Raw genomic sequence first — 13,012 nt, 5'->3', positions numbered from 1 at the left:
AATCACTGTGAGGTACGACTGGAAGCTTTCAAAAGACACGGCTGGATCAGGCCTCCCTGTCTCCAGGAGGCTTTTATAAATGTGTAAACTCCGGCTTGGTTCAAATTCTATTACCTGAGTCCAAACTCACACTCATTCCCATCAATCCTCCCCCCCCCCCCCATCCTGTAATTACGGAGTTACTCTGGCTCCCAGTCCTCATTTAGAAATTCTCACCTTTGTTCTAATCTCCTTCCCTCCCCCACCCCCCTCCCTCCCTCGGTGACATCTTCTAGCCTCACATCTCTTGTTGTTGGGGGCATCATTGCTCACGGCCTATTATTGCCACTGGCTCACCCTGGAAGATAGAAACCCTACAGTGCAGAGGGAGGCCGTTCAGCCCATCGAGTCTGCACCGACCCTCTTACTCAGGCCCTATCTCCGCAGCCTGTGATTCTGTGTCTGTGATTCCACGTTGCTCGGGCTGTCGGTTTAAACCCTATCCGGCCTTGGGTCACTGCCTGTGCGGAGTCTGCACGTTCTCCCCGTGTCTGCGTGGGTTTCCTCCGGGTGCTCCGGTTTCCTCCCACAGTCTGAAAGACGTGCTGGGTTAGGGCGCATTGACCCGAACAGGCGCTGGAGGGTGGCGACTAGGGGAATTTCACAGTAACTTCACTGCAGTGTTAATGTCAGCCTTACTCGTGACTAATAAATAAACTTTACTTTACTTTATCCGTGCTCAGTCGAGACGATCCTCACTCTTTGCCTTTTTCTGCCTCTTTCACACAAGCTCCTGACGCAGCTGAAGGGGAATCTGGAGGAAGAGAACCATTACTTGCTGAGTCAGGTTCAGATGTTGAATCAGCAGAACCAGAATCTGCTGGAACAGTCCATGGAGAGCAAGGAACATTACCACGAGGAACAAAAGCAGTACATGTGAGTGAAGAGCTGCTTTAGCCAGTGGTCAATAGTGATGGCCCTTCGGCCCATCCCCACTGTGCTAGATTACAATTGCATAGGTTCCATGTCGCCACTTTTAAACATTTGTTCTCGGAAGGCTGGAGATTGTAGATGCTGAGAAGCTGTTTTCCCAGCTGGATATTCTGGGACAAGGGATCATTCCCTGAGGATAAGGAACATTTTGAACTGAGGCAAGAAAGATTTTGGCATCGAGAGGTATTTTAGATTATCTGATCTCAGAGCACTGTCTACACGGAGTTGTTTAACAGCCGGTAACTTCCTCATCTGCGGTTACGAAGGGAAGTGAGGTCTATGGGGATATGGTGGGACTGTGGAGTTGTGTAGGAAATCGGACATTACTGAATGGATAGGCTGGTTCGAGGGACCAAATGGCCTTTTTCTGCTCCTATTTCTTATGTTCTGTTTGTATGTCGTGAGAGTCACGATCTTGGAATTGGTAATGAGCAGTTTGAGTTATTTAATGGCACAGTGCTGGTCTCGACTGGCTTCCTGCAAACTCCTGTACTGAGATCAGGCTGAACTTTCTCTCGTGGTGTTTCCCTGGATTTAACTCTTGGGTCGGGTTCATCTCCTTGTGTTTTGAACAGGGATTGAATTTTGGGATGTTTGTCATCACATTGAGCAGGGAAAAGGGGGTCCTTCACAGTCGAGACACTAATCTCAGCTGACACTCAACGTGGCCCAATTATATCGGGGCAGGAATCCTGTTTGATGATTGTCTCTCATACTCAATAAATGCACGCAGGCACACACATACACACACACATACATACACACACACACATACATACACACACACATACACACACACACACATACACACACACACACATACATACACACACACATACATACACACACACATACACACACACACACACACACATACACACACACACACATACACACACACACACACACACACACATACACACACACACACACATACACACACACACATACATACACACACACATACATACACACACACATACACACACACACACACATACACACACACACACATACACACACACACACATACACACACACACATACATACACACACACATACACACACACACATACATACACACACACATACATACACACACACACATACATACATACACACACACACACACACACACACACATACACACACACACATACATACACACACACACACATACACACACACACATACATACACACACACATACATACACACACACACACATATACACACACACACACATACACACACACACACACATACACACACACACATACACACACACACACATACACACACACACACATACATACACACACACATACACACACACACACATACACACACACATACATACACACACACACACATACATACACACACACACATACATACACACACACACACATACATACACACACACACACACACATGTTCGCACACGTACACACATCCACAGACATACATATGCCGATGTGCACACACAGACACATCCACTCACATGCGCAGATGCAGACATATATAAACACATACATACACACAAGTACACAGGCACACACATATGCAGATACACGTGTACACAGACAACACACAAACATATGCGCACACGTATACACAGACACAGATATGCCAAGGTAGAAACAGACACATACACACACATGTGCACACACACACGCAGACACACACACATATAAACACACGTATATACATCCACAAACACACGTGCTGATGTGCACACACAGACAGATACACACACATGTGCACGCACACACACACAAGCAGACACACAGACATATACACACACATGCCGATGTGCACACACAGACGCACACACGTGGACACAGACATGTGCACACACACAAGTGTGTGGTTGTAAATCTTTGGAATTCTCTGCCACAGAGGGTTGTGGATGCTCCATTATTCAGTGTATGTAAGGCTGGGATAGACAAAGTTTTGGTCTCTGCGGGAAACAAGTGAAATGGGGATTGGGGGGAAAGTGGAGTCGAGGCTGAAGGTCAGCCATGATGGTATTGAATGATGCAGCAGACTTGATGGACCGAATGGCCTACTCCTGCTCCGATTTCCTCTGCTCTTGTGTCCAATACCCAGTGGTGTTATGGACAGCAGCACCATCTCTCCAGCTTCCTCTCCATGTCTCAGAGATTCCCAATTTGGATATATTGTTTCCCTATTGGCACTGGGTACAATTCCTGGGACGAACGTAACGTGGAGGATATTGGGTTCAAGTAGAAAATATCTCAGGGCATCTAGGGATGGGTGATTAATGTCAGCCTTCCCAGTGATGCCCACAACGCAAGAATGAATGGAGGTAAATTTTTATCCATGGAGCCTTATTCACATCTGATACATCGCTTTCAGAAACCCAGTTCTAACCTGTCTTTTTGTATTCATGTCCTTTCTTAGAGACAGATTAAATTCCCTTCGAAGGCAAAAAGAGAAATTGGAAGAGAAAATAATGGACCAGTATAAATTTTACGAACCGACTCCTAAAAGGTAACTGTCTCTTACTTTGCAAATTTAATAGCTTTTCGTCAACCGTATAAAGTGAACGCTATCCCTTGTCATTGGGATTTTAATAAGTTACAACTCTGAATTTGCTCTGTGTTGCATATCTTTATTTGCGTTTCCTGTCCCAGCCTGTCACACTGTGCCCCCTCACTCTCCTGTGCCACCACACCCTCATATACCCCTGACTTTTTTAAACCTTCTGTTCTTGGAATCCTCTCCCCTCCTACTCAGGGCTCTTGCCTGAGTCCTTGCTTTAATGTTCAGATGATCTGTCCCTATCTGTAGTTTTCTGTCGCCCCTCAGCCTGATCACTAACTTGCACTCCTAACTTTAACTTTGACTTCCTAATTTTCCAAGCAACTGAACCTTTGCTCCCACCCTTTAGTTTAAAGCCCTCTTTACTTCCTTTGTTATACGACCCACTACAACACTGATCCTAACACGATTCAGATGTAGGCCGTCCCAATGGTCCAGCCCACACTTTCCCCAGGGCTGATGCCAATGTCCCACATTCCAGCCCAGCAGCTCCATACCAATGTTTATCCTCCACATGACCCTCCTTCCATCTCACCTTGTCTAACGCCATTTGCGTCACCTTCTAGCCTGCCTCATGGGCTTACCCCCTGTTTCCTCTACGCTATTTACCTCGAGGGGTCCTTGTGGTAGCAAGTTCCACATTCTGCTCACTCTCTGGTTAAAGTGGTTTTATTTCAAATTCCTTATTGGTTCAATCGAAGACTATTTTATATTTACAGTCCTGAGTTCCGCTTTCTCAGGAAGTCTGTGCTTACCCCATTAAACCCTTTAATAACCTCAGGGACTTCCATCTGATTCCCCCTCAGTTTTCTCTTTCCTGTAGAAAAATCTTTTCATTTGATTTATTATTGTCACATGTATTGAGATACAGTGAAAAATATTGTTTCTTACATGCTATAAAGACAAAGCATACCGTTCATAGAGTACATAGGGGAGAAGGAAAGGAGAGGGTGCAGAATGTAATCTTAAAGTCATAGCTAGGGGGTAGAGAAAGATCAACTTAATATAAGGTAGCACCATTCAAAAGTCTGATGGCAGCAGGGAAGAAGCTGTTCTTGGTACGTGACCTCAGACTTTTGTATCTTTTTCCCAACGGAAGAAGGTAGAAGAGAGAATGTCCGGGGTGCGTGGGGTCCTTAATTATTCTGGCTGTTTTTCCAAGACAGCGGGAAGTGTAGACAATGTCAGTGGGTGGGAGGCGGTTTGAACAATGAACTGGGCTACGTTCACGACCCTTTGTAGTTTCTTGCGGATTTGGACAGAGCAGGAGCCATACCAAGCTGTGATACAACCAGAAAGAATGCTTTCTATGGTGCATCTGAAGAAGTTGGTGAGAGTCGTAGTGGACATGCCAAATTTCCATAACCTCCTGAGAAAATAGAGGCGTTGGTGGGGCTTTCTTAACTACAGCATCAGTGTGGAGGGACCAGGACAGGTTGTTGATGATTCGGACACCTAGAAACTTGAAGCTCTCAACCATTTCCACTTCTCTCTCCGTTGATGTAGACAGGAGCATGTCCTCCACTCCTCTTCCTGAAGTCGTTGACTATGGACTATCAATTTAATTTCAATTTAGTGTCTTAACCAAATTGTGAAATTGTACTTCCAATTCTCAGCCCCGATCGCCAATATAAATGTTGGACGACTTGTGGTCCCAGAACCTCCTCTCAAACTGGACCTGCCCATCCCCAACTTGTACATTTATTTCTGATCTCGCCGTACCTTGTTTTGGCTCAAGGACTCCCGTCCAACCCACTCACCATCCTGACTTGTTCCCACTGGGTCGCTGGGTCAAAATTCTAAATTCACATCCTAACAGCACTGTGGGTGCACCTGCAGCACAGGGACTGCAGCGGTTCAAGAAGGCAGCTCACCACCACCTTCTCAAGAGTACTTGGGAGATGAGCGATAGATGCTGACCCAGCCGGCGATACCCACATCCTAAAAACAGAGAAATTAAAAAGAATGAAGCACTATTTAAGTTGCGACGGTCATTCAGAATGTTAACTGTTCTTTGTCACAGGAAGAGTAATTGGGTGGCTGCAAAGGCCCTTGTGAAATTCATAAAACCCAGGAAGGAGAATGCCAAGGAGCGCCCAAAGCATGTTCCTGAGAGCCAGGTTCACCAACAAGAGGCGGCAGAAGTGGCAAGAGCATTGACACCATCTCGAGCGCAGAGAGCTAGTCTCGACAACTCTTCGCTGGGATCCAACTCATTCGAGGAGAATGGTCTGAGTCCAACCAGTAAAGGTAAAGATATTTACAGAGAGTCTAATCCAAAGCAGCCCGACTAAGCAAAGTGGCCAGATCCAGATGTTGTTGGCCTGGAACTTTTTCATTGGCTTGTTCTCATTTGCTGATCAAACCTTCTGGATTTTTTTTTACATTCATTTGTGGGGCTTGGGCGTCGCTGGCTGGCCAGCATTTATTGCCCTTCCCTAGTCAACCACATTGCTGTGGCTCTGGAGTCACATATAGGCCTGACCAGGTAAGGATGGCAGATTTCCTTCCCGAAAGGACATTAGTGAACCAGTTGGGTTTTTCTAACAATTGACAATGGTTTCATGGTCATCTGTAGATTCCTAATTCCTGATATTTTTTATTGAATTCAAATTCCACCACCTGCCTTGGTGGGATTCGAACCCGGGTCCCCAGAACATTAGCTGGGTTTCTGGATTAATTTTCTAGCGATAATATCACTCAGCCATCACCCCCCCGTGGATTGTGGATTTGTTCAAATTCCCTGGGGCTGCACGGTAGCACAGTGATTAGCACTGCTGCTTCACAGCGCCAGGGACCCGGGTTCGATTCCCGGCTTGGGTCACTGTCTGTGTGGAGTTTGCACATTCTCCCCGTGTCTGCGTGGGTTTCCTCCAGGTGCTCCGGTTTCCTCCCACAGTGTGAAAGACGTGCTGGTTAGGTGCATTGACCCAAACAGGCGCCGGAGTGTGGCAACTAGGGGAATTTCACAGTAACTTCATTGCAGTGTTAATGTAAGCCTTACTTGTGACACTAATGAACTTTACCTGAGTGTCAGGGTCTGAGCCAATCAGTGGAGGCAATGTGTGATTTGTGAGAACTTACCCTATTGGACATCTTCAGTTCAGCTTTAGCAGCCCATTGGACACCGTATTGGCTTTGTTCTGGGAATGTGGTCTTTGTTAATTGGCGCCTGTTCCTCAGGACTTTAAGAGTCAGTTATGTAACGTGGGGCTGAAGACCAGGTTGGGGATAAGGGATCAGCAAAGAACATGAAACAAGTCGTCATATTTTTATGATGTTCTGGTGGTTTTTGACTGGTCCACGAACTATTGGATTGCTGATGGTGAAGCTGTCACTGTGATCAGATTCGATGCAGAATGTCAGAGAGGGGTGGAGTTTGTGGAGGGGGAGGGGGGAGGGCTTAATCCTGAAATATTGACAAATGTCTAAATTCCAACTTTCTCTGTAATTATGCAAAGACTAGCTAAGGAATACATTCCTTCTGAATTCACATTTTTGAATAATCGAAATTGTCCCGTCTACTGTAGTGGAAATGATGAACTGAATCTTGTTTTTCTCTCTGTGGTGACTCTAACTTTGTACGGCCTTATCCTTGGTGGTGGGGAGCTCTCTTGAATTGCATGTATTTTGGTTTGCGTCGTGGTCATTTTTAAAGTTTCATCTCTCTCCCCTTTTTTTTTCATTCTCTCTCTGCTCCCCCCGATTCTCGGGGGTGGCGATTCCTCCCTTCTGACTTTCAATTAAGCGTCCACTCGGAAAAGGTTTGCGTTTCTGAAGAGTAAAAGCAAAGAGAAACTCAAGACCAAATCGACACCGGACAATCAACACCGATTACTGCGCCTGCGGTTATGGTCGTCCAGTGACATGTCGGATTCCGCCAACGACTCGTCCCCTCAGCTCCCCAACTCAGGGATTTCTCACTCCTCTGTCTCTCACGTCCCACCGTCATCTCCTACTGGCACACTAACGGACCCTGTCCCAGCAGATCACAGGCTATAGCCTTCCAGATTGTTGCAATGTTGATTCCGATGATAATCCCAAATATGTAAACCAATTAAAAGTTAATTTTTTAAAACATGAAATTGAACGCCTACATCTGAGACATCTGACGTTTTAATGCTGATGTTTTTTCCCATCATTCATAACTGAGCAGCTTGCCTTAAAAAAAACACAATTTGGGTCTCCAGGCACTTTGATCGTAAGTAGTAATGTACATCTGTGCTGATACGCATTGCAACTGTAGCTTTTTGCTTCTTATCAAAAGCCATATTTAAACTCATTCTGTTACCAAAGAAGGTATTGAAAACTTATCCAGGCCCGTAAAGGAATTGGGGCCTTTTTAACCTTAACAGTTGCCTAAATTTGGCATTTTTACTAAACGGTGAAACCTGTATAGACGGACACTCCCAACAAACAGACCAGGGGAATGAGGTTGGATTGGAGACCCACATGATGGGTTGAATGGCCTCCTTCTGTGACATTATGACTTCAGGCACTGGAGTGTGGCAACTAGGAGATTTTCACAGTAACTTACATAAGAGCAGGAGTAGGCCATCTGGCCCCTCGAGCCAGCTCCGCCATTCAATAAGATCCTGGCTGATCTTATTGTGGACTCAGCTCCACTTACCCGCCCGCTCACCATAACCCTTAATTCCTTTACTGTTCAAAAATCCATCTATCCTTGCCTTAAAAACATTCAATGCGGTAGCCTCAACTGCTTCATTGGGCAGGGAATTCCACAGATTCACAACCCTTTGGGTGAAGAAGTTCCTCCTCAACTCAGTCCTAAATCTGCTCCCCCTTATTTTGAGGCTATGCCCCCTGGTTCTAGTTTCACCCGCCAGTGGAAACAACGTCCCTGCTTCTATCTTATCTATTCCCTTCATAATCTTATATGTTTCTATAAGTTCTCCCCTCATTCTTCTGAATTCCAACGAGTGTAGTCCCAGTCTACTCAGTTTCTCGTCATAAGTCTATTTATTCAGCCACTTCATTGCGGTGTTAATGTGAGCCTACTTGTAACACCAATAAATGAACATAATTTTACTGACAAAACATAGGCAGCGACTGAGAGATGAAAATAACTCCGAGACCACAGGCCACACAATACAACACGGGTTTATGCGAAGGAGCTGATGGGGAGCTTTTTACCCAGCATACACAGCGGCAGAGAAATGGCTCTATCTCTGGGGTGGAAGGGTTTGTGCCAGGCACTGACCCCAGTTTAGAGTGGATTTCTCTGCCACTGTACACCCTGGGTAAAGTACCCTCCATTGTCACGAGAATTTCTACAGTACGTAAAGGATCCTTTTGAAAAAGAGGCCAGCTTCAGAAAAAAAGTCAGCTCAGGCAACACAGTGGCACAGTGGTTAGCACTACTGGCTCACAGCGCCAAGGATCCGGGTTCAATTCTGGCCTTCGGTCACTGTCTGTGTGGAGTTTGCACGTTCTCCCCGTGTCTGCGTGGGTATCCTCCGGGTACTCCGGTTTCCTCCCACAGTCTAAAGATGTGTGGGTTAGGTGAATTGGCCATGATAAATTGCCCCTTCGTATCATGGGGACTAGCTCGAGTAAATGTGTGGGGTCACGGGGATAGGGCCTGAGTGGGATTGTTGTTGGCTCAATGGGCCAAATGGCCTCCTTCTATGACGCCATTTCCTAAAACCTTACAGGTTTCACTGTTTATAAGTATTTCAGACTAAATACCGGACTGGATTGCTTCCAGCTGAAATATTTGTTTGTAAGTGATCAGCTACAGTGCAATGAGTGTTGTCCCTGAAGCTGCCCGCCTCACGCCCTCTTTTCATCAACCCCCTTCAGCGGGTTGTGTGTGTGCCTAGGGATTGCCCCTACTTCCTTTGCCCACCCCATCAGTCTGCTGCTTCCATCCTGCCCTGTGCGCTTTCTCTCCTGCATAGCTTTGCTTTCTTTGCACCAGGTCTCTGAGCAGCCTGGCATTCAGTGTTTAACCTCACCCCGCACCCCCCCCCCCCCCCCCGCCCCACTCCGATGGGTCAGAGAGAATTTTATGGAAATGCTGCCAATCTCTTTGGTTGGTTTTATGTGTTTGATGAAGGTTTAATGTTGTGACGGAGGTGTCTTGTGGACGGGATAGTTCCATGTGTCCTCTGGGAAGTAGCCAGTTCCAGACCCCCGCTCTGTAAAAGATCATTCATGGGATGGGACCGTCCTGACGAGGTTGGCATTTATATCCCACCCCTAGTCACCCCAGAGAAGGTGGTGGTGAGTGACCATCTTGGAACGGCCCCAGTCCATGTGGCAAAGGAGTTGCTGTCGTGTCATTAAGAGAGGGATTTATCCAAGTCGGGATGATGTGTGTGGCTTAGAGAGGAATGTGGAGGTGGTGATGTTCCCATGTAACTGCCACCCTTGTTCTTGGCAATGGAGATAGTGAGTGTCTCGGGAGACAGTTTACCTTCCAGCATTTTCTATTGAAGTCCAATATTCTGTGAGATGAGTTTAGAGAGCAGCCCAAAAACCTCCCAGCATCAGAGCAAGGCCTGACTTGGGTCATTGAGTTATTGTTTGAGGCGGAGAATGTTACAGGCAGACGGGGAGGGACTGGACAAGCACTCTCCAGTGGGTAATGCTGTAGAAGGGTGCGCAAGTCACTGAATGACGACAAGGCGGCACGGTAGCACAGTGGTTAGCACTGCTGCTTCACAGCTCCAGGGTCCCGGGTTCGATTCCCGGCTCGGGTCACTGTCTGTGTGGAGTTTGCACATTCTCCTCGTGTCTGCGTGGGTTTCCTCCGGGTGCTCCGGTTTCCTCCCACAGTCCAAAGATGTGCGGGTTAGGTTGATTGGCCAGGTTAAAAATTGCCCCTGAGATGCGTAGGTTAGAGGGATTAGCGGGTAAATATGTGGGGGTCGGGCCTGGGTGGGATTGTGGTCGGTGCAGACTCGATGGGCCGAATGGCCTCCTTCTGCACTGTAGGGTTTCTATGATTCTATGATATAAGACTTTGCTGCTTTGTGTCCTCCAAACCACCACCCCCGCCAGCATCCCCCCCCTCCCCCCCCCCGGCTGCCCAGCCATAGTTAACCAAACACCAAACTCATACTGACGCTCACTGGCTGAGGCCTTATCTAAACAAATAGCTGCTGGAGAGTGAGTGAGCAATACCGGTGCAATTGTAGAACAGGAAGTAGCAGGGACACGTGAAGCTCCTTTAACCTTTGTCCACAGATCTGTAATAATGCAAGCCCTTGCCTTGTTGACTCTGCGCACAGCTTCCAGTCCCTGTGTTGTTCGGAGCATTGCTATTTATTCACTGTATCTGAACTGGGCTCCAGAAGGATTTTTATCTGTCTTATATTGTTTCTTTTTCAAATGGACAATGATTTAAACTTTATCTGATTGCAAGGATAGTGATTATCACTTTTAACATTTGATAAATCTCGCATCCGAATGCATTTCCCATCACCTTTCCTAATCATATATCCTTAATTCTACATTTCTAATGGAAATTCCAATGTAAACAGGTCACGCTGCAGTTACAGACTAATGCCACAGGGGGCGCTATAATGTGAGTTTACATGGGCTGTTCGTATTGTAAATGGGGCAATAGGAATTGGCAATGAGTTTGCATAAATGGGGTGGGGGGAGGGGGAGGGGAAGGCGATTCTCCCATCCCGCTGCCCTGCTATTTTAGTGCAGCGAGCCGAGAGACTCGAGCGGCGGCCATTTCGCGGGCTCCCCGCTGGGAGCCATGGCCTCTGTGCAGCTCCCAGCGCCGGATTTCTGGTGCCGTCAGCTCCGCACCCATGCCCCCAGCAGCCCCGATACCGCCTGGGTTCGATTCCCAGCTTGGGTCACTGTCTGTGTGGAGTCTGCACGTTCTCCCCGTGTCTGCGTGGGTTTCCTCCGGGTGCTCCAGTTTCCTCCCACAGTCCGAAAGACGTGCTGGTTAGGGTGCATTGGCCATGCTGAATTCTCCCTCAGTGTACCCGAACAGGTGCCGGAGTGTGGCGACTAGGGGACTTTCACAGTAACTTCATTGTAGGTCAGTGTAAGCCTACATGTGACACTAATAAATAAACTTTAAACTCTGGGCTAAGCTGCTGGCCTGTGATGGTACCAGTAGGTGGTGCTATAGTCCATTTCACCCATTGAGATTTGGGTAACGTCCTGTCGCTTTGTGAAAGGAACAGCACAGGATCCCAGAATGGTTCAGCAACATTGATCCTCATGCTTTTAATTTTCTGTCCACTCTCCTGCAGCTTGGCAGCAGAAAATGCCGACAGGCTATTATAGAATCCCCACAGTGCAGAGGGAGGCCATTCGGGCCACCGAGCCTGCACTGACCACAATCCCACCCAGGCCCTACCCCTCCGCAACCTCATGTATTTACCCTGCTAATCCCCCTAACATCAAGTCTCATCACCATTTCCATTGGCCAGTGTCTCCTCACGAGACAATTCAGGAAATCCCGTCTTTAGTACCTCATATAGAAAACAAAATTCAGATTTTGTTTTGATGGCGTGTGGCTCCCACAAAGGCACAGACCCTTCTCAGACCACAACCCCCTCCTGCCGCAACCTTCCCCCCAGTCACACTGGCCATCACTATCTTCGCTCTCTCTCTCTCTCCACTACAGCAGACAAGTGTGGATAAAGTTAGCATCATTATCACTTTGCCTCATTCAGTACGAACATCACCCAGCATTTGTCCAGTAAATCTCACTTAAAAATAACTTCAAATTATACACAGACTGTGATTCCTGTAGCAACTAAATCTGAAGTTCTAGTTTCTCCCCCCGCCCTCCCCCCCCCACACCTTCCACTTGCCCCGCTAAGAAATGGGGCAAGTGGAAAGCACGGTGGCACAGTGATTAGCACTGCTGCCTCACAGCACCAGGGACCCGGGTTCAATTCCCAGCTTGGGTCACTATCTGTGTGGAGCTTGCATGTTCTCCCCGTGTCTGCGTGGGTTTCCTCCGGGTGCTCCAGTTTCCTCCCACAGTCCAAAGATGTGCAGGTTAGGTGGATTGGCCATGATAAATTGCCCCTTAGTGTCAGGGGGATTAGCTAGGGTAAATGCCGGGGTTACGGGGATAGAGTCTGGGTGGGATTGTGGTCGGTGCAGACTCGATGGGCCGAATGGTCTCCTTCAGCACTGTAGGATTCTACGATAATATTCTGAATCCACCCATTGGACATGGAGTCCTAGTGCTTACATTACTCGACTAGTAATCCATAGAACTGGAATAATGTTCTCTGATTTTCCTCCTCACTGTGTCATCTTGAAGATTAATCGCCAATTCCTGGAGGTTCCAGGGCAAACCTGTCCAATCCTTATCCGTACTGAAACATTAATCTGTCTATCTGTTCCGAGCACTGATTGGTTCTATCTTAGAATCTACGGCATGGAGACAGGCCCTTCGGCCCAAACTGGTCCATGCCGAGCAAAAAGCCCATTTTTGCTAACCCCATTTGCCTGCATTTG

General features: G+C 47.3%; 1 protein-coding gene across 1 annotated transcript; it reads left to right on the top strand.

Moving 5' to 3' along the window:
* Positions 1-769: 769 nt before the first annotated feature.
* LOC144491243 (protein Daple-like) lies at positions 770-7,671 on the top strand (the record flags this gene model as incomplete). Its single annotated transcript, XM_078208926.1, has 4 exons — positions 770-915; positions 3,401-3,490; positions 5,565-5,791; positions 7,290-7,671. Coding segments are annotated over 4 exons (717 nt in total), but the record flags the coding sequence as incomplete, so codon positions are not given.
* Between the last annotated feature and the right edge of the window lie 5,341 nt (positions 7,672-13,012).

The sequence above is a fragment of the Mustelus asterias genome, unplaced genomic scaffold, assembly GCF_964213995.1.
Source record: "Mustelus asterias unplaced genomic scaffold, sMusAst1.hap1.1 HAP1_SCAFFOLD_4821, whole genome shotgun sequence".
In the NCBI taxonomy this organism is placed as follows: Eukaryota; Metazoa; Chordata; class Chondrichthyes; order Carcharhiniformes; family Triakidae; genus Mustelus; species Mustelus asterias.
This window is presented reverse-complemented; position numbering and strand designations above follow the sequence as displayed.